At 48.3% G+C, this 21,605-nt stretch overlaps 2 protein-coding genes across 2 annotated transcripts in view; one reads left to right on the forward strand and one right to left on the reverse strand.

The window, feature by feature from the left end:
* Positions 1–153: 153 nt before the first annotated feature.
* Positions 154–16,936, forward strand: BCCIP (BRCA2 and CDKN1A interacting protein). Its single transcript, XM_019988679.2, has 7 exons — positions 154–330; positions 7,663–7,737; positions 8,416–8,496; positions 12,216–12,305; positions 13,398–13,585; positions 14,996–15,170; positions 16,486–16,936. The coding sequence occupies exons 1-7, from the start codon at positions 190–192 to the stop codon at positions 16,654–16,656; spliced, it is 921 nt and encodes a 306-aa protein (XP_019844238.2). The 5' UTR covers positions 154–189; the 3' UTR covers positions 16,657–16,936.
* Positions 16,719–21,605, reverse strand: part of DHX32 (DEAH-box helicase 32 (putative)) — a 53,075-nt gene continuing 48,188 nt past the window's right edge. The window contains exons 9-12 of the mRNA XM_070781067.1: positions 21,034–21,183; positions 19,188–19,375; positions 18,173–18,354; positions 16,719–17,234 (exon numbers count right to left, since the gene is read on the reverse strand). Coding sequence (XP_070637168.1) covers positions 17,066–17,234; positions 18,173–18,354; positions 19,188–19,375; positions 21,034–21,183 — 689 coding nt within the window. The 3' untranslated portion in view covers positions 16,719–17,065. The remainder of the gene's footprint in view (positions 17,235–18,172; positions 18,355–19,187; positions 19,376–21,033; positions 21,184–21,605) is intronic.

Raw genomic sequence — 21,605 nt, forward strand, 5'->3', positions numbered from 1 at the left:
GGAGGAAGAAAAGGCCAAGATAGGACCCCCCCAAATTGGACTTGACTTTCGGACTTCATGGCTGTGGGGTTGACGCCGGCTCCGCGCCGAGGGTCTTCGTGCCCTCCTACCCGCCCCACCTCGGCTTGAATGGGTGGATCCGGAAGGGCGGGCGCGCGGGGATTGCGCAGGCGCAGAGGCGCCGGTAACATGGCGTCCCGGCCGAAGCGGCGTGCTGTGAGCCGCGTGCCCCCGGCTCTGGGCGATGAGGAAGAGGAGGATGAAGTGGAGGAGCAGGACGAAGACGACAGTGACGAAGAAGAGGATGAAGAAGACGAAGTCGTCAATGAGGTGAGACGCCCGTGCGACCCCGGTTTACCTTCTGCCTGGGGGAAAAAAACATAAACTTTTTGACAACCAAAGCCGTGTGAATGGGTGAGCTGCCTGAAGTGGCGGCTTCCCGCTACCTGAGGGTCTTGAAACAGAACCTGGAGGTGAGGAAAGGCCCTCACACAGGCACCACGTCGGTCTTGGACACATCGCAGCCACAAAGGTGTTTTCAAAAGGCCTACCCAGGCCGGGGCGGCGGGGGGCCCTGGGCCCTCCTATCGCCTCACCACCCTCCTCGGTGACTGTGTTTAGTTCTCAGGCTGAAGCCACAAACTCTCCTGGGTCCTCAAGGCCCCGAGTCCATCCACTGCCTTCCCCGCGGCCTCCGCACCGGGGGTCCCGGTACCCGCCTACCTCAAGGCGGCCCAGTCGCGTTTCCCGGAGGCCCGCCTCCTCCTCAGCTGTTCGCGCCGCCTGTATTATTACTCCTGCTGTGATTTCCCTCCGTTGTTCAACTCTCATCTAAGTCGATGTATCTTCTCTTCAAACCAAGTCCTGGTGACACGTTCTCATAGAACTGGGTCCTACTATAGAGCCTGGCGCTAGGGATACTTAATGTTGTTCGTTAAAAAGCAGAGACGTTACTTTGCCAACAAAGCTCAGTCGGTAGAGAATCTGCCTGCAGTGCAGGCGACCTGGGTTCAGTCCCTGGGTCGGGAAGATCCCCTGGAGAAGGAAATGGCAACCCACTCCAGTATTCTTGCCTGGGGAATTCCATGGACAGAGGAGCCTGGTGGGCTGTAGTCCATGGGATGGCAAAGAGTTGGCCATTACTGAATGACTAACACTTTGTTTCAGAGACATTACTTTGCCAACAAAGGTTCGTCTAAAAAGCTATGGTTTTTCCAGTAGTCATGTATGGATGTGAGAGTTGGACCATAAAGAAAGCTGAGCGCGGATGAATTGATGCTTTTGAACTGTGGTGCTGGAGAAGACCCTTGAGAGTTCCTTGGGCTGCAAGGAGATTCAACCAGTCCATCCTAAAGATCAGTCCTGGGTGTTCATTGGAAGGACTGATGCTGAAGCTCCTATATGTTGGCTATCTGATGTGAAGAACTGACTCACTGGAAAAGACCCTGATGCTGGGAAAGATTGAAGGCAGGAGGAGAAGGGGACAACAGAGGATGAGATGGTTGGATGGCATCACCGACTCAATGGACATGAGTTTGAGTGAGCTCTGGGAGTTGGTGATGGACAGGGAAGCCTGGCATGCTGCAGTCCATGGGATCTCAAAGAGTCAGACACGACTGAGCAACTGAACTGAATGTTTGTTGAATGAGTAATTAAGACTGAATGGTCCTTAAGACCCTAGAATGCCTAATAGGTACCCCAAACGTAACACGTCCAAAGCCAAAGTAGTAATTTATGCTCCTAGACTTTGCCATGTCTGTAAATGTTTTCCAAAAACTGGGGTCCCTTCTTGGTGGGTGTCGAGCCTACAGACACAACCAAGCCCAAGATTGGAAGAAGGAACAATTTATTCTTGCAGCAAATAAGGAGATCACCGAGGATCTTTCCCAAAGCCGTATCTCTCCAAACAGCAAAACAGGGGTGGTTTTAAGTTGTCGTTGTTCAGTCACTAAGTCATGTGCAACTCTCTGCTACCCCATGGACTGCAGCATGATTCAGTGATGCTACCCAAGCATCCTGTCAGGTTGGTTTATTTTTCTCTCTCAGTTCTTGTCTCATCGCCAAGAAAAGTTTGGAATGATGGACTAAAGTGTTTAAAACAACAGAAAAGTTACAGCTCAGTTACAGCTCAAGCAGACAGATCTTTTATTAAATAGACACTCTCAAGACACGGGAGCAGGCCTACCCCAGTGGAGTTACCGTAATGATCCCTTTTGGTTTCCCTCTTTTTTTACTTCCCATCTCCTCCCTTTGGTTGTGCAGTGGGCAGAATAGGGCCTGAACCCACCACCAATCAAGAAATGGGGTGCAAATGGGCATACACTCAAGACCAATTGACAGTTGCATGACAACAGGCTCTGTTGTGCATCTCTTCCCATAATTAAGTCTGTTGTAATCACATGTATCTATGTGTAGAATATTTATGAACCCTTAATAGGCTCCTAGCTGCCTAAGGGTATTTTGAGGAAGCCCCTGTGGTTGGTTTGTATCCACCCCATCCTGTGTCTAGGGTCCATCAGGAGTTTGAAAAGTCTCTGGTTATTTTGTATCATATCTGTGAGCTCCTCTAGGCACTTCTGGGATGGGGTTTAGAAATCAACGGGGATCCTTTTTGGCTGGGGATCCTTTTTGGCTGGGCCACCTTCCGCTGCTCATGCCTAACTTCTACCTAACAATTTCATCCTCATCCTTCCTGCCGAACAATTTCAGTCTCCCCCTTCCCCTCTTGCCCCTGCATCAGGGTCTTTCCAGTGAGTTGGCTCTTCACATCAGGTGGGCAAAGTATTGGAGCTTTACCTTCATCATCAGTTATTCAATGAATATCCAGAGTTGATTTCCTTCAGGATTGAATGGTTTGATCTACCTGCAGTCCAGGGGACTCTCAAGAGTCTTCTCCAATACCACTATTCAAAAGCATCAATTCTTCGGTGCTCAGCCTTCTTTATGGTTCAACTCTCACATCCATACATAACTGGTGGAAAAATTATAGGTAGCTTTGACTATACAGACCTTTGACAGCATAGTGATGTCTCTGTTTTTTAATATGCTATCTAGGTTTGTCATAGGTTTCCTTCTAAGGAAGCAAGCATCTTCCAATTTGGTGGCTGTGGTTACTGTCCGCAGTGATTTGGGGGCCCAAGAAAATAAAAATCTGTCACTGTTTCCATTTTTTCCCCCTCTATTTGCCAAGAAGTGATTGGACTGGATGTCATGATCTTAGTTTTTTTTAATGTTGAGTTTAAGCTGGCTTTTTCACTCTCTTTCACCCTCATCAAGAGGCTCTTCAGTTTCTTTTCACTTTCTGCCATTTCTGCATATCTGAGGTTGTTGATATTCTGACAGTCTTGATTCCAGCTTGTGAGTCATTCAACCTGGCCTTTCGCATGCTGTACTCTTCATAGAAGTTTAATGAGTAAGGTGACAGTATATAGCCTTGACAAACCCTTTCCCAAATTTTGAACCAGCCTGTTGTTCCATGTCTGGTTCTAACTGTTGCTTCTTGACCAGCATACAGGTTTCTCAGAAGACAGGTAAGGTGGTCTGGTATTTCTATCTCTTTAAAAAGTTTCTACAGTTTGTTGTGATCCGTACAATCAAAGGCTTTAGCATAGTCAGTGAAGCAGAAGTAGATGTTTTTTGAGAATTCCCTTGCTTTGTCTATGCCATCGAATGTTGGCAATTTGATCTCTGGTTCCTCTTCTTTTTCTAAACCCAGCCTGTACATCTGGAAGTTCTCAGTTCATGAACTGCTGAACCTAGCTTGAAGGATTTTGAGCGTAGTCTTGCTGGCATGTGAAATGAGCGCAATTGTATGATAATTTGGACATTCTTTGACATTGCGACTGGAATGAACACTGACCTTTACCAGTCCTGTGGCCACTGCTGAGTTTTCCAAATTTGCTAACGTATTGAATGCAGCACTTTCACAGCATCGTCTTTCAGGATTTGAAATAGCTCAATTGTAATTCCATCACCTCCACTAGCTTTGTTCGTAGTGATGCTACCTACGTCCCACTTGACTTCACATTCTAGGACGTCTGTTTCTATGTGAGTGAGCACACCATTGTGGTTATCTGGGTCGTGAAGACCTTTTTTGTGTAGTTCTGTGTATTCTTGCCACCTCTTAGTCTCTTCTGCTCTGTTAGGTCCATACGTTTTCTGTCCTATTTTGTGCCTGTTCTTGCATGAAACGTTCCCTTGATATCTCCAGTTTTCTTGACGAGATCTCTAATCTTTCCTATTCTATTGTTTTCCTTAAGAAGGCTTTCTTATTTGTCCTTGCTAGTCTCTGAAACTCTGCGTTCAGTTGGGATATCTCCTTTTCTCCATTTCCTTTCACTTCTTTTCTCAGCTATTTATAAAGCCTCCTCAGACAACCACTTTGCCTGCTTGCATTTCTTTTCCTTTGGGTTGGTTTTGGTCGCTGCTTCCTGTACAGTGTTGTGAACCCCCATCAATAGTTCTTCAGGCATTCTGTCTACCAGCTCTTATCCCTTGAATCTATTTGTCACCTCCACTGTATAATCATAAGGGATTTGATTTAAGTCATAGCTGAATGGCCTAGTGCTTTTCCTTTCTTTCTTCAATTTAAGCCTGAATTTTGCACTAAAGAGCCCATCATCTGAGCCACAGTCAGTTCCAAGTTTTGTTTTTGCTGACTATATAGAACTTCTCCATCTTTGGCTGCAAAGAATATAATCAGTCTGATTTAGGTATTGACCATCTGGTGATGTCCATGTGTGGAGTTGTCTCTTGTGTTGTTGGAAGAGGGTGTTTACTGTGACCAACATGTCCTCCTGACAAAACTATGTTAGCCTTTGCTCTACTTCATTTTGTACTCTGAAGCCAAACCTGCTAGTTATTATCTCTTGACTTCCTACTTTTGCATTTCAATCTCCTATGATGAAAAGAACATTTTTTTTTTTTTAAGTTAAGGATACATGTATATTCATGAATGGGCTTAAGCAGAGGAGAATTAAGCATAACATTGAGGCAAAGGTTGATCAAGTCCCAGCTTTAGTTAATTGAAGTTGGAAGGGTCACCATCTTTATTCCATCCTCCACTTTGTGGGGACCTTAGTTCCTGCAGATCTCAAATATTATTAACTGGGACTTTTATCACTGCACTGTTTAATTACCTTTTCTCTGTTCCTTTGTATCCTTCAGATAATTAATTACTGAGACCTGTTTGAGGGCAAGCACTGTGGCCAGGCTTAGAATACAAAGTGGATGAGGCCAGAATGGCTTCTCTTATGTCAAGAAAGCCATTGCTGGTTCTTTTTCACCTGGCACCCCCTAACTTATCTGCTTTCATAAATGGTTCCCAAATTCACGAGCTGCTCAAGTTCAAAACCTGAAAGTTAAATTTAATTCCTCCCTTTTCCTCAAAATCTTGTTGGCTTTACCATCAGTAGCCAGACATTTCTCATCAGTGATTCTGTGCTGATTACAGGCCACTCTTCCACTGTCTCTTGCCTGGACTTCTGTAGTACGTTTTAACTGGCTACATTCTTGTAACCTCCAGTCTCTCCTCCATCCACAGCAGAGAGATCTTTAAAAAATATAGGTCTGGGGACTTTCCTCACTGTAACCTCCAGTCTCTCCTCCATCCACAGCAGAGAGATCTTTAAAAAATATAGGTCTGGGGACTTTCCTCACTGTCTCAGTTGAGACTCCATCCTTCCACTGCATGGGACCTGAGTTTGATCCCTGGTTGCAGAACTAAGATCTCCATGCTGTGTGGCATGGCCAGGAAAAAAAAAAAATGTAGCTCTATTCTCCCTTTCTTGCTCTGACTGCTCTGGTGGGTTCTCGTTTCATTTGTAAGAAAACCCAAAGTTCTAATGGTTATTGGACTGAGAGACAGCTGGTATGGCAGGATCAGAATAAGGAAGAGAGTGGTGGGGAGATGAACATGAGTGGGGGAAATGTGGGTGCAGGGTGAGGACTGTGGTTATGGGGGGGTATGTAATAACTCATTACTGACTGGAGGATTTTTGCAGAAACTAACATCTGTGGCTTGCAGTTTATGTAAGTGAATATTGAAACGTCTTCAGTCAATGTTTAGGTAACAAAAGATGTGTTAATGTATCTCTGGCCAATAATGTTATAAAGCTCCATGGAACAGAGCTTTCCCTACAAAACAGCTCTGCTCTTTGGCCCCTTCGTTGAACGTGGTCTCATTGTTTTTATTTAGCACTTTTAACTGGCTGTTTAGCTAACTTTGGGTTGTAGAAATCAGTGCTTGCATTAACAAGGGTAATCAGACTACCAGTGACTGCAAATTCGTGTAGTAACCACCACTGAGGGTGTGAGAAATAGGCACGTGCGTGTAGTGTTGGTGGGGTTGGTGGGGGGCAGTTGGACAAAATCAAAGCTTAAAATATGTGAATCCTCTGATTCAGTGATACTGCTGGTAATTTACCCTCCAGCAATAATAGTAATACTAATAAGGCATGATTTAGGATCCTCAAAGGCTGATCTTATCTAGCACTTAGAAGCCTTTGAGGTTTTGGTTTTGGAGTGAAGTAATCCTTTCGTTTATTTATGGAATATTTCAGTGGCGTTACTTCTTAGAGTCTGCTGCTTCATGGTGCGAGATCCGTTTGCCTAGCTGCACAGACCTTCTGGTTACTTGTACTCAGCATGTTTCTTCCTGCCTCAGGGCCTTAGTGCGTGCTGTTCCCTGTGCCTGGAACTCTCTTTGCTAGTCCTTAGTTCCCAGCTCAAGTGTCACTTCTCTAAGGGAAGCCTTTCCTGAATTTCTGACTCCTATTACCTAAGCTCTTATAGCCCCATTCACCTATTTGTAGCCTACAAAGGTGTGATCTTCTGTTTATTTCCATGACTATTTCCTTAATGAAGTCGCTCAGTCATGTCCGAATCTTTGCGGCCCCATGGACTGTAGCCTACCAGGTTCCTCCGTCCATGGGATTTTCCAGGCAAGGGTACTGGAGTGGGCTGCCATTTCCTTCTCCAGGGGACCTTCCCGACCCAGGAATCAAACCTGGGTCTCCCGCACTGTAGACAGACGCTTTACCGTCTGAGCCACCAAGGAAGCCCATTTCCTTAATGTCTGTGTTCCCGCCTAAACTGTAAGCTCCACGAGGGTGTGATCCTTCATGTCTGCTTTTCATCCTGAGTGCCTGTCACGGTGCTTGGTGCAGAGTGGAACTCAGTAAACATTTGCCCAGTGAATGAAGCCTGGCCTTGTATCCATGGGCTAAATCAAGCTCCAGGCAATGCCAGGGACTTTTGGAGTGTTTTTTCTTTGTTCACACTTACTGCAGTCAGGTAAGAGTTTCTCCTTTGCTTTACTCAGAACAGACTTTCTCTGCATTAAATCCAGGTCACTCTGAGCACTCTGTTCTCCAGCTTTGGTTTCAGATGAGATGGTGTGAAGGTGCTCTGTTGTCTGTGCAGATGGCAGTCTTGGCGATGTTCGCTTTTTATTTTGAAGCCTAGACAGTTGTAGTTCTTTTGGTAACGTTTTCTTCTTTTCCTCCTTTCGCTGGCATGTTCTGTAGATGGAGATAGAGCCAAAAAGAATGGGGGAGGGGGGAAAGATGGGTGGAGGGAAAAGAAAAATGGGCAAATGGAAAATAATGGCTGAATTGTCTTAGTGAGTTATGTATGATGACTTACTTTGTGTGTCATTTACAGGAAGTGAATATTGAATTTGAAGCTTATTCTATCTCAGATAACGATTATGATGGAATTAAGAAGTTACTACAGCAGGTATGGTCTTTTATTCCTTGCACATGAGTCTGCTCTTCTAAGAAATTCCAGGCCATTCAATATAAGTTCTGTCAGATTTGAGTTTTACTCTTTCAGAATTCCCATTCCTGCCTGCCTGCCTCGCCTGGAGGGAAGATCGCTCTTTCCCTTTTCCAGGGCTTGCTCCCCTATTTGAGCCTCTGCTCCTAGCCCTCTTCCTCTGATGAACACATCTAAGTGTTCTGTGTCCTCAAGTGCCCTCCCTGTCCTCTTTTTATTACTTGTGCTGTTATTCACTTTTTCTCTCATTCATTTCTCAACTTCTGGGGGTTGGAGGAATTCTCGCGTAATCCCCGTTTCACTGCTCCGCCATCTGGTGTCACAAGCAGCACAGGGCTCGGCTCTCTACCGTCAGAGCCTCCAGGGTCTGTGGCCTGATGCCCCCCTCCCCTCTCTTCTCCCTATCCTGACCCTCCCAGCACCTCCTGAATTACCACCGACTGCCTCTTCTTACAGCTCTGTGCCTTGACTTCTTTGATTTTCTTTGGCTTTTTCTTTCCTTTTGGGTTGCTTTTCTGGGTCATCTTCCTGGTCAGGTCATTTGAAATTTCACTATTTTTATTTGCATATGGAAATGAGAAGTTTTATTAGAAATGATTCTTCGATTTTAATTTAAAATTGATTTTTTTCCTCTCTTAGCTTTTTCTAAAAGCCCCTGTGAACACTGCAGAACTCACAAATCTCTTGATTCAACAGAACCATATCGGGAGTGTGATTAAGGTGAGCAGGACAGTGGTGTTTATTCTGATTAAATTAGCTCTGTATCCTAAGTTCCTTCTGATTTACATCACACAGGCCAGAAACTCAGATTGGAAAGTATTACTGGCTAGCAGGCCATCTCGGCAATCCAGGGTTATTAAATGCAGCGATCCAGGCAGTGGCAGTGGGTGGTAGGGAGACATGGAGGCTGATTCAGAAGAGACTGGGGAGGTGAGATGCGACCAGGCTTAGTGAGTGACCGGGTCTGGGAGAGGGGAAAGGAGTCGAAGAGGATTCCGCGGGGGCTGTCTGGAGAACCACAGTCCAAGCGTGGAGGAGGATCAGGTCAGGAAGGGAACCTGACTGTGGGTTTGTACGTCTTGGTTTGATTTGTGTGTGATACGTGCAAGTGAGCAGTGGGGCAGCAGCTGGAGTGTGGGGTGTTTTCAGCAGATAAACGGTCACTGACATCACGAGAGGGGTTGAGATTGCTCAGGGAGGGCAGGGACGGACTCTGGCTGCACCAGCGGTAGCTGAGTGAGTGAACTGAGTGGCAGAGCCTGCAAGGAGGCTCCGGAGTGACAGAAGCGGGAAGGGGGGAAGCTCTGAGTGGCATCATGCAAAGCAAGGGGTGGTGTTTGGAGGAGGAGGCGCAGGCCGGGCCGAGTCCTGCCTCTGCTGCATCCTCCACTGGCTCCGTCACCTCTGCGGCCTGACAGGCTGCCCTGCAGCCTAGTGTCTGAGGACAGAACAGTTCTGCTTGGTTCGTGGAGCTGTACTTGCAACAGAGCTCCGTGAGGCCGGCTCCTGTTTGCTTCAGTCGCAGTAGCTGGAGAGGCTCCAGCGGGGCTGGAGGATTTTCTTGCACGGTGGCTCACTCCCTTGACTCCACTGGGAGCCCAGCGGGGACTGTGGGCCTCCCTACCCTAGAGAGCCAGGTGGAAGTGCAGAGCACCGTGGTACCGAGTCGTTTCCAGCATCTGCTTGAGGAGCAGATGTGAAGGTCCGTGCAGGTTCAAGGGGAGGGCACACAGACCCCCCTCATTGGGAGGAGTGTCTAGGTCAGTGTCAGACGAGAATGTGGGATCGGACAAGGGATGGGGACCACCTGTGGACGGCAGTCTGCCCGGTGACCTCATGTACGTCCACGAGGCGCTCTGTCCGTGCGGGTGGTGCTGGTGTTCCTTCAGAGCGGTGGGTGCACAGGGTAAGGTGTGTACAGCCGGGTCTGGTACCGGCGTGGGCTCTGTGCGTGTAGCCGTCTGCATGAAGTCTTTTTTATATCCCCTGCATCTGTCGTCTAGCTTACTATAAAAAAGCAAAACAGCTCCACCCCAGTCTAAGGCTCCACTCTAACGTCATCAGTGTCGGCCGCCTCACTTTGTTTTCAAAGCCAAAATTCTTGAAAAAGATTCTGCGTTCAATTTCCACCTCCTCTCCTCCTGAACACCAAACACCTCCATCTGGCTTTTACCCCCAACTCTCCTGACGTCCTGAAACTGATGGGGTCACTAGTATCTTTGCACAGCAGACACTTTGTAGACCTGCAGCCAGCATGCAGAACCTCTGGCGTGTAGTCAGGAGAACGAAAGGAGTAACGCCCTGGAGGCTTCCTCTCACGGGCTCGGTGGGGAGAAGCAGGCCGCCTGCCCTGGCAGCAGGTAGACATGAGCTCTCGCTGACAAGTATCCTGAGACCCGAGGGACACCAGTGAGAAGCGGTCACTTTTATTTTTGAAAAAGTTTATTCTTTGGTTGGGGGATTCATCCTTTAATTGAAATTACACACATAAATCTAAAGTACAGTCATGGCTTTCTTGGCTCCCACAGACACACCTGAGGTGTCCCAGGGACCAGACTTCTCCTTCCCAGCACAGGGGCTGCCAGAACTTCCTGCACCCTGTGGAAGTGGGGGATTTGGACTGTTCGAGAGAAGGCATTTTCGAGGGTCGTGGAGGGAAGGGGAATGCTGTGCAGACTGCACATGCTTGCTTAGCTGGAGACTCGGGGCCCAAGAGGTTCGGGAGAGGTAAGGGGTGGGCTGGGAGGAGGCTGGACTCGGGTCAGGCAGGGCGGCTCCTGGGTGGAGGCGAGTGGTGGTGGACTAGGCTGGGCTGTGGTGACCAGCAGGCCCCGTGCTGCTGCCTGGATGCCTGATGGGCTGTCGAGGAGGAGGGCTGAGCATGTTCCAGAGCGCTTGTTGCTTTTTGAGGAAGTATTTGCTGGGCTTCGCCCTGAGGGACCCTTTTTCACACTCCCTGCCCTTGGCCTGGGGGTACCAGCAGGCTTCGTCACAGTGGCTGGGGGTCCACCGTCTGCTGTTGCTCTCAGGGGGCCTGGGCGGGTCGACACAGCACGTTTCCCTCTGCTGCTTTCCCCTCTCCTCCGAGAGCAGGCGTGCCCTTGGCCTCTCACCGGGACTGGTGGTCTCTCCTGAGCCGCCTTCTCATTTTCTCCTTCGCACCTTCTTATTTTGTTGAGCCTATCACTGACTCGATGGACATGAATCTCAGTGAACTCTGGGAGTTGGTGATGGACAGGGAGGCCTGGCGTGCTGCGATTCATGGGGTCGCAAAGAGTCGGACACGACTGAGCGACTGATCTGATCTGAAGGCTTCCCTCACCTTGGCACATCATTCGTTTGGGTGACCTAGGCCTTAGCGGCCTTGCCTGAGCCACCCTACCCTTCTGTGTTCAGTAGGTGTGTTTTGTTGTAGAGCCTGGTCGCCCCCTTGCCTGAGGTCCCCTTAGTGGCATGGTCAGCTCAGATCCAGGAGCCATGCCCCCTCATCCTCCCCAGGTGCAAGGCCCCCCTGCAGCTCTGTCTGCTTTGACTTGGCCCCTGCAGGCAGTTCCACTCTGCTGTCTGTTCCTGCTGAGGCCCTGGCCACAGGAGGCGCCCTGGCACCACCAGCTGCTCCTGTGCCTGGCTGAGTGGCGGTGCTGGGACCCCTTCCTGCAGAAGAAGTTCAGGGACACTCAGGGCAAGCCTGGGTCCCTGCTGTCCTTAGGGGGAAGAGCAGCAGCCTCATTTAATTCATTCAGCACATCTTCCCCGAGGACTTAGTCTGTGCCAAACTCTGTGCTGGGGACTGGGGAAGCTGTGGGAGGAGTTTACAGCTTGGATGAGCGGACAAGCAGCAGGTGAAGCAAAGTGTGGCCGATGCATTGAGTAGAGCCGAAGCAGGAGGTCAAAATGTGAAAGGGTAGGGTGGCTCAGGAATCATGTACTCCACTCTTGTGCTGCTTTTGCAGTTTCTCGTTTCCCCTCTCGCCCTCTTCTCCTCTCCTGCCCGTGCGCTGAGGCATTGTTCATCGTCACCTGTGGTCATGACTGGCCAGTGCTCTGAAGCATTGGTTTTAGGTGAGACAGTGTTGTGGACGCACAGACGAGCCTGGGTGGCCTCCAGCGTCACTTAGGAAACAGACGAAAATGGTTTCCTTAATGAGGGCTTATCTGTTCTGGACTTACAGTACACTGAGAAGAACGTCTTAAGAGTCAAAAAAGGTATTGAGAGCAGAAAGAGATCACCCAGCCTGTAAGAAGAGGACAGAGTCAGGGAGGTGAAGTGATGGGAACAAGGCTACACAGGTTTAGTCCATGAGGCTTTGCTAAGGCATGACAGGAAAACAGTTTTCATTTGAAATGTGAAAAGATAAATGCCGCCCAGATTCCAGGACTTTGTACTGCACTTCTCAACCAAAGGTAAAATGAGTATTTTTTTTTTTTTTTGGAAACAGCAAACGGATGTTTCAGAAGACAGCGATGACGAAGTGGATGAAGATGAGATTTTTGGTTTCATAAGTCTTTTAAATTTAACTGAAAGAAAGGTTGGTTTCATTGGGTGGCCATTAGAGTGGTTATTCCTTAGGCCAGAACCTACAAAGTTAATTCTATTTAATCCTTGATGAAGGTGTGTTTTATATCAGACAAAGATACTAGATGTGCTCTTGTGAAATCTTACTGTAATCCTTTTTTCAATATGAAGGTATTTTTGTTTCTCTTTAAATAATCTGTATCCAGTTAAAGTCATTTACTTCCTGTGGTATAGAGAACTGTCCTCCGAGTTTTGAAGAATGAGTTTTCTGATGTCGGTGTGGACACACTTGTTTTTGCTGTCTCTACAGCTGTTTTGATTCTGAGTCTTCACTGCTTCCTGAAATTGAGGACACTCACATTTATTTGTATTTTCATTCATTTTTGACTCATTGATGGGTTCTAGTTAAAAAAAAAAAAAAAAAAAAAAACCAGGGGGTTTACCCTGCTTAGAATAAGATGCAGGCTACACTTTATCTTAATTTTTAAGTGAACTTTTCAGATACTTTCATCTTATGAGACAGACCAGAGTTTCTATCCCAGTATGTCTGAGTTAGTATGACCTTCTCTGACCACTGAGTATGGACTAGTAAATAACCAGGTGTAGTTACTTTTGAAAAATAATCAACACTGAAGACTTGTAAAGTGAAAGTCGCTCAGTTGTGTCTGAGTTGTGTCTCTTTACGACCCCATGGACTATACAGTCTGTGGAATTCTCCAGGCCAGAATCCTGGAGTGGGTAGCCTTTCCCTTCTCCAGGGGATCTTCCCAACCCAGGGATCAGACCCAGGTCTCTCACATTGCAGGCAGATTTTTTACCAGCTGAGCCACAAGGGAAGCCCAAGAATACTGGAGCGGGTAGCCTATCCCTTCTCCAGGGGATCTTCCCGACCCAGGAATTGAACCGGGGTCTCCTGCATTGCAGGCAGATTGTTTGCCAACTGAGCTGTCAGGGAAACCCGAAGATTTGTAAGGTTTTTTTTAAAGGCTTTGGCAGGAAACCACACTTATCTATAAGATACTAAAAAGTAATAGCTCTCACTTTTATGTTTTCTCCTGTGGGTGATGGCCTGTGGTAAAGAGTGAGCCTTCTCTCTGCTTTCTAGGGTACCCCTTGTGCTGAGCAAATTAAGGAGTTGATTCTGCGCCTCTGTGAGAAGAACTGTGAGAAGAGCATGGTTGAGCAGCTGGACAGGCTTTTCAACGACACCGCCAGGCCTGTGGGCTTTCTGCTGAGCGAGAGATTCATTAACGTTCCCCCACAGATCGCACTGCCCATGCACCAGCAGCTCCAGTAAGAGACTGGAGAACGCCTTTCAACAGGCTTTCCCCCAAGTAGATTCAGAAATGTGACTCCAATGGAATACATTGGTTTAAGCACGTTGTGTGGGGAGTGCCTGAGATGTATGCGTTACTAATAGTAGGCTTTTTAATAGTTTTAATTCCTTAGGACTGTTGTGATAATAGTCTTAATAATCATAAATATTTAAATGGTATAAAAATAAGGGTTTCATATACACTTTAATGCCCATTTGACGGAAGTTTTTCACCTGCTTCATAGATAGGATTTCTGTTACACGAATGAAATGTAAATAATTACAATAACAAAACAGTAAGTTTTTGTTTTATTGTTTACCCTAAATTCCATTGGGATATTCTGTGACGAATGCAACTATGGCCCTGATACTGCCTCTCGGGCTTCTCAGGGTTTGTTATTGTTTTGCTTTAATGCAGGAGCTTTAGGTTTACAAGAATCTTTTAAATGTACGGAGAGATAGGAATTGATATTGCCTGTGCTTTGACATAGAGGAGGATGAAATTACAGATGGACACCCAGGCTTTACAGAGTATTATTTCTCAGAGGTAGGGTACATCTTTGTGATTTCCCTGGAAATAGTTGGTGCGAATGTGACTAAAGTTTGAAGCCTTTTGGTCTCCCATTTTTCCTTTATACAATTGCTTTTTAGTTTCGCTCTTTGTCCCTTGCCCCCGCCCCTTAGCTGCTGCTCATACTGTACTTGCGGAGCCTGCCTGTTTGTTCTGACTTGTCTTTTTTTTGATCCACTGGAGCTCATGTTTGTTTGATTCATAGGATCAGCTTTCTCCTGATCCTGTGCAAGAAAGCCGATGTGGGTTGTTTTGAGTTTCTTAACATTTTTGTTCAGCCAGATATATGGGGTTATATATGATTTAAAGGAAGGAAGGAAAGAGTTAAGGTTTCATGGCTGTCTCATTGACGTGGTAGTTCAGGGCATCTGTCTGGCCATTTCTGGCAGGCCAGAAATAAGTCCCAGGTGCCAGTGAATGGAGACTGTAGAGGTCACCTGCTCTGATGGCATCGGTCATGGCCGTGTACCCTTGTGTGTTTCAGTTAAATGTTTTAGAAAGTCCAGATTCTTAGGTATTTTTAACAGAGCAGTGATGTTGTGTGAACTCGAGACTCATCTGTTAAGTTGCTGTGTGTCTACAACTCAGAGCATTAATCTGTGAGTCACCATACCATTTATCATAAAAGGCGCTGCCATAATCAACTGAAGTGCCTCTGGCTGCTTTAGAAGCGTCCAGGTCTAACGTCTGTCTGTTAAGCCTGTGTCACCACAGAACTCCTTGAAGAGGTCTCAGTGGTTTTCTCTGTGCGCTGGTTTGTCCACGGATCTTGTCTGACCCAGCAGGCAAACCTTGTGTCTGTGTTTGTACCTTGTAGGAAAGAACTAGCAGAGGCGCACAGAGCTAACAAGCCGTGTGGGAAGTGTTACTTCTACCTTCTGATCAGCAAGACGTTTGTGGAAGCAGGAAAAAGCAATTCCAAAAAGAAACGGAGCAACCAAAAGAAAGACGAGTTAATGTTTGCAAATGCGGAAGAAGAATTTTTCTACGAGGTAAGACTGTCCTGTTCCATCTCTCTGTTTAAATGTAAATAAGGATTTTCTTAATAATAATCAGGATTTCTTGCTCTCTCACTTTATGCCAAAGTTCAAGTGTGGCCATTCTGTTTTTAAACCTCCGTACCTACAGCGCCTCGGAGCCAATAACCGAGCGGGGAGGAGGTGATTACCGAGCCGATCACGCTGATGGTTGGGCATTTACAGTGTGCTTACTATGAGGTCTTCGTTCTCCCAGCGCTCAGAGACGTGGGCGTTAGCCTGGTGCACAGGTGGGGCCATGGAGCCACTGCCTGGTGGGTGTGGAAGGCGGGGTGGGCCCTGCGCCCCTGCTGCTGGCTCCCACGCTGCCCTATGCCCTGGGACCTAGAGGCCGTGCCCCTGGCGGGACTCTCCCTGTAAGCTTGTGCCTGTGACGACAGATGCCAGAGCGCATACTTCTCATGCTGCCTGCCTCTCAAAAATGTTAAGTCTCTGAGGAGGACCCATTTTCCTGGATTGGATGATATGACTTATTTTAAAAGGCACCCACTGAAGACAAAAGCACTATAGATTCAGCTCTGTCCTTGTTTTTCAGGAAGTAAGTAAGTGAAAATTGTTTAAAATGTGTACCTCAGCGCTTGAGGTGGACCGTGTCAGGGACAAATGTGTGGGTGTTTTAAGATGGCTTGGTCACACAGACTTACTGTCCTCACATGAAGCTTTATGCCAAGGAAGCAGCTGGGACAGTGCTAAGACTAGCCTCACGGTTCTTCTCATTAACTGTCAAATGTTATGAGTCTTAATTTCACTTGTGTATCCCAAGATTATTGAGAATCAAATGGGCTTGTGAATATGAATGACTTCAGAATTATAAAGGTGAAAGAAGGTGAAAGTGAGTCACTCAGTTGTGTCCGACTCTATGCGACCCCATGGTGTAGCCCTCCAGACTCCTCTGTCCATGGGGTTTTCCGGGCAAGAATTCTGGAGTGGGTTGCCATTCCCTTTTCCAGGGGATCTTCCCAACCCAGGAATCGAACCCAAGTCGCCTACACTGCAGGCAGATTCTTTACCCTCTGAGCCACGAGGGAAGCCAGGGTACTGTCACTCAGCTGCTCGTTCACCTCTTAGAAGTGGGACGCGTCTGCTTCCTCACGCAGGTTAGAAGCCGCCTTGGGGAGCGCTCTGTAACGTCTGCCTGACTGGCCCATTTGAGCTTCGTTTTAACTGTCAGCCTTATTACGTTTGCCACACTATTGTACTTCTTGTTATTGATTAAATGAGCTTTGCCTTCAGCTTGTGTGACTTTTAAATTTATGGTTCTTTGGTTTAGAAGGCAATCCTGAAGTTCAACTACTCAGTGCAGGAGGAGAGCGACACGTGTCTGGGAGGCCGATGGTCCTTTGATGACGTACCGATGAAGCCCCTGCGAACTGTGATGTTAATTCCAGGCGACAAAATGAGTGAAATCATGGAGAAACTGAAAGAACATCTGTCTGTCTAACCCATCTCCCACGGACCGTGGTAGGCTGGCTTCTGCACAGGTACCAGAAGACTTGTGGAGGCTTACTGAAAAACTCATGACTTTATTCAGATGAAGGTCCTCTACAAAAAGTAGGGTTCTTTCACCCGAGTCTGCGACACATTTACAAAATATCTTTGCTTTTTTAAAATTTTGGTCAAATTAAGAACGGTTGATTAAAACTTTTCCAGTAAGAAGAAAAACATGGGGTAGTAACTTAAAGAACTCAATAAAAACTTCTATTTTTAGTTTTTAAATAACACACAGAGCGTTCTTCCTCTCAGGACCCCATGTGGGCTGTGGCGCCTCGTCCGCGCTGCCCTGCTGGCCGGCCGCCGCGCCGCCTTTGGGGCGGGTATTGCACATCAGGCGTCGTGGACGCTCCGCAGCGTCACTGCACACTGCATCTCTGTTCAGTAGTTTCAGGGCACTTGTCACACATCTGCTCCTTTTTCGATGTTGAAATAGGGGATAGGTGATCCATGACCTGCTGTAGAATATCCTTACTTTCACTGGGAGGCAGATTACTGAAATAGTATTGTGGTGCCAGCTGCATAAATCTGTTTAAAACAAAACATTATTAGTGGGGAGAGATTACCAAACAAACATGATTGGACCCTTCCCAGGCCTGGAGAGTCTGCCTCCAGAGTCTCGATTAGTCTGAACTTCTCAGCGGCTCAGCCTGCCTTTGTAGGATGAGTACTTTGTGGTTCTCGGAGGACCAGTACAGCTGCCTTTCTAGGAGAAGCTGGGTTCTGTCACTCTAACCACCGGGGAGACTGGTATTTCCCCCAAGGCCTTCACAGCTCTGCAGCAGGTCAGATGAGGTGCTCGGGAGAACTCTGGGTGTGTGGGAGAGGGAGTGTGTTTGCATCTCTTACTAACAGCACACTTTCCAGCTGCTGCAGCTGGACACACCTGTAGTTGCTCTGGCTCCTGCCTGGAAAGATCAGCTGCCGGAGCGTGAGTGGCGTCTTCCCAGTGGGCCTGCACCTGCGGCGGCTGTGAGACCGTCCATCCTCACCGCTCTCCCTACAGGCGTTCACTGTGCAGCCAGCGATCTTCCCAACGGAAGATGTTACTCTGGCTTAAAACCCTCCAACTGCCTTATACCGTACTTAGGGTCAACTCCAAACTCTCTCTGTGGTCTGTAAGCCCTCTGCCTCTTGTACCTGCCTGCTTTCAGCCTCGCCTCCGTCCTTCCCTTCCCCGCTTGCTCGTCTCAGCGCTCACCTGTCGTGAGAGGCGGCCAGGCTCTCTCTGTGCCTCTTCAGTCATGCTTTGCCCTGTGTTTCTAGACTTATTCTCTCTCTGCTGTAACCTGAGTCACAGGCCTTTCTCAGTCATCTACAGAGACCTGCCTTTAGGAGCTATGCTCCACACAAACTTAGGTTAGCAGTAGTATAAGCTGCTTATACTGAAAACGTAAGGAAACCCGCCTGCCACCTGAGCTTCAAGTAGGAATTTAAGAGAAAGCCTTTTGCTCCACTGCACTCACAGCTCAGGAGCGATCTCGGAGGCGGTCCTGATGTAGTTGTTGTTAGCGATGCTGAATTTGTGGAAGAGAACCCACTCGGGCATCTTCCTGGCGACGGAGTAGCAGGACAGCGGGTGCAGCTGTGCGACCTGCTTGTGCGTCAGCATCAGGTAGTTGCCCGCGCCGTCCACGTCCCGAGCGATCTGAGGCAGTGTTTCAGAGGGAGAAAGGTGTGGATGTGGAGATGGGTACGGCAAAAGTATTGTTTTAAAAATTCCAAACTACTTCATAGAGAATAAACTACAGATTGGCTACACGTTTTCCATTTTCAGATACAGAAAGTAAGACGTATACATGGTTTGCCCAAAACTTCAGAGCCAGCGATGAGGATGTTGTTGACTAATTTCATCAGTTTCAGGGCAGCATGCCAAAGCAGCACAGCTGCAAAGGTGAATGTTCTGGTCAAGAAATAAAGCTGTTCCCTGCCACATCGTGGACTGCACATGGACATCCAGTGCTTTACACTTGACGTTTGGCTCATTTAATTCCTCACCATAACCCTGTAACATCTGTTTCCATACAGATGAGGAAATCCATGCTCAAATGCCAGTGTTTCTCACTATGATGTGAAGAATGTATGCATTTCTGTAACAGGCTTTATTAACAGTTCAGAGCAGCTGCCTTAGGCTGCCTTTGCTTCAGGAAAGAAACCGACGGGATGCTGTCTACCTGTCGGGCGCCACATCACCAGTTAAGTGGGAACAGCCAGGTGCCGTGAGGAACTGCAACTGACGTTCAGCCAGGGTGCTGTAAGAGCTCCCTCTGTGATGAGAAAAGATCTCCTGTCCGTTCGGACCTTCTAGCTTAGCTCTTCACTCCCTTGAGGGGACGTGTCTTTAAATACTAAACATTCGGTAACATATGAGGGTTTTCACACCAATAAAATCATCCCCCTAAGTGAGACTTCTGACAGGATGTCCTCAACATGTGAGATTTCTGTAAAGACCATGCCACAGCCAGCCTTACCCATTCTTACCTGCATAAAATAACCAGACAGAAGAGCTTTCTTTATGTTCAGAGTGTTCTCCTGTGAGCCAAAGGCAGGTTCTGTGTAGGGAAGCTCGATCCGCTTGATGATTTCTAAGAGTTCAGCTCGGATAACCTCTGCCGTCCTGAGTGCTGAGCAGTTGAGGAAGTAATCGTGACACCACTTTTCCACACAGTCTGGGAAGGAAGCAACAAAAGGCTGCTGAGATGTGACCTGTCACAGCTGAGAGACCAGGCTGGACACGCTCTTATCTCTGTGTCGTCCCCTCTCCTAAAAATGTCGTCCCGTGAGCTGGTGGCGGGAGGCGGCGAGGACAGAGACCTCTGGTGGCTCTGCCAGGTGCAGATAGAGTGTGGGACCTGCAGCGGCTGCAGGGACTCCAGGATCCCGCCAGCTGTGTAAAGTGCAGAGTCCTAGCACTGACCCTTAATGTGGATCACGAGGGACAGGAAAGACTGTCTTAAAGATCAACATTTTGTCCAGTGTGTGTACAGCCAGGATGTACGTGGCCACAACATTTAATCAGGCTAGGAGGGAAAAGCTTACAGTATACATCTCTCTGCTCCATGAAAATATCTCACGTCTTAATTGTAAGAAAAGGATCACTACTAGGCTGACTTGGGAATTAACGTTACAGTTAAGCTCGCCTACCCAAGTTGCAAGTCTTATTAATATATTGAAAGTCAGTCCCCTGCAGCAGTGTGAAGTCCTCTTTTTCTCCATCTGGGATGACGGAAGCTGGACCCGGTTGTGCCTTGGCTTGGGAGCTCACGAGGCCTGGCACGGGGACTGCAGACCTTCGGCGCGGTCCTGTCCACTCCACTCAGGCCTGCCTGGAGCCGTGAAAGCACACGCTTGGTCACGTGATGACCAAGTCATCCGGCCTGCTCTCCAAAAATGCTGCCAAATTCCCTGTGTACCTCGCTGACAACCTTTTCTTCTCAGCGTCAAAAAACTAACTCCCCGCTCCGTACCATTTTGCCATTCTGACTGCTGTCATATTTTTCGCTTCACTTCAAGTACTTTTTCACACCCTCTGTTGGAGCAGAGGAGGCAAGAGAAGCACCGTGGAGAACAAAGGTGAGCCTGATAACCCTCCTTGCAGCCAGTCCTCTGGCTGCTTCCGCATCACTGCGCTGCCCTCTTGGCCCCTGAGATCCCCTTCCTGTCTTTAAGGCTGGAACAGGAGTTTCCCGTGGAGGAGTTTGCCGTCCCCTTACCCCTTAAGTGGGAACATAAGCCACCGTGGTTCAGACACACCCCGTCCTCTGCTGCAGCTTTCCCACAAGCTACTCTACTCCCCTGAACACCCCTTCTCTCTCCTCCCCTCCTCGGCCAAGCTCCAGTCTCCCTCAGCTCACCCGCCTCTTCATTACTACCACCTGGAGCTGGGGTTGGTGTGTGTGTTTTGTTTTGAGTGATCCACATTCTCTCTCCATCTAGCAATGAACCTGCCATGTCAGAAACAGCACACAGTGCAGCTCTGCCTGCTGGGCACCTGGAGATGGCAGTTGTTTCCCTTTCTCCCCAGGCCCGAGAGGGCAGGGCCGTGCTGGGCAAGTCCAGGTCTCCCGTCCCTGTGGCCCCAGCAGGCTCGCTCTGGAGGCTGCGGGCTGAGTGCCAGGGTGCGTGGACGCAGGGCTGTCTGCGGGAGCAGGAGGGTATCTCTACGGTTAAACCTGTGGGTGCACAAGGGGGCCTGGAGCACCGTGCTGCTCAGGTGACCCAGGGGCTTGGGGGAGAGAGGACGTTTGCTGAGTCATAACGCAGCTTTGTTCTGGGAAGGAGAGGACGACTAGGAGGTGATTTCTGAGAACGCCGAGCCTTCACTTACGCTCGCTGGCGGCGTTCAGAGTCATGTCCTGGTAGGCCTTGTAGATATTGATGAGGGTGAAGTGATCTCCGTCAGGATGTAAGAACGTCTTCCAGCAAGACAGGGCGGCCTCCTCAGCTCCACGGGGCAGGTGCGAAAAGCAATTAGGAGCTTTAAGACACGAAAAGTCAGAAGGTTGGCGATAATGAGCCATTCCCTTCAGCACAGCAGGTGGAGGGGGGCTCACTGCTGCGTGCAGCCCTGCCCGTCTTCTGGGAATAACGTGTTTTCCTTGTTTACTTAGAAATCACAAGACGCTCAGGGTGAGCTGTTTTCACGCGCATGTTTCTGTTAGCTTTACTCGGCTGCTTGGCACAGCGGACACCCTGCCTGTATTATAGCGGGAGCCTGGGGACCTGGGGGCTCAGAGGCCCAGGGACAGGACCGGAACCCAGGTTCTGATGCAGCAGAGCCTCTGATTTGTTCTGCCAGTAAAGGAATCTATTCAAACCTGTAAACCAAGGTGAATGAGGTGGGAGGAGACAGGAAACACACACAAGATCGGCAGGGGTAAGGATACTTCCAGTGACAGT

Source organism: Bos indicus, chromosome 26 (genome assembly GCF_029378745.1).
Source record: "Bos indicus isolate NIAB-ARS_2022 breed Sahiwal x Tharparkar chromosome 26, NIAB-ARS_B.indTharparkar_mat_pri_1.0, whole genome shotgun sequence".
Lineage (NCBI taxonomy): Eukaryota > Metazoa > Chordata > Mammalia > Artiodactyla > Bovidae > Bos > Bos indicus.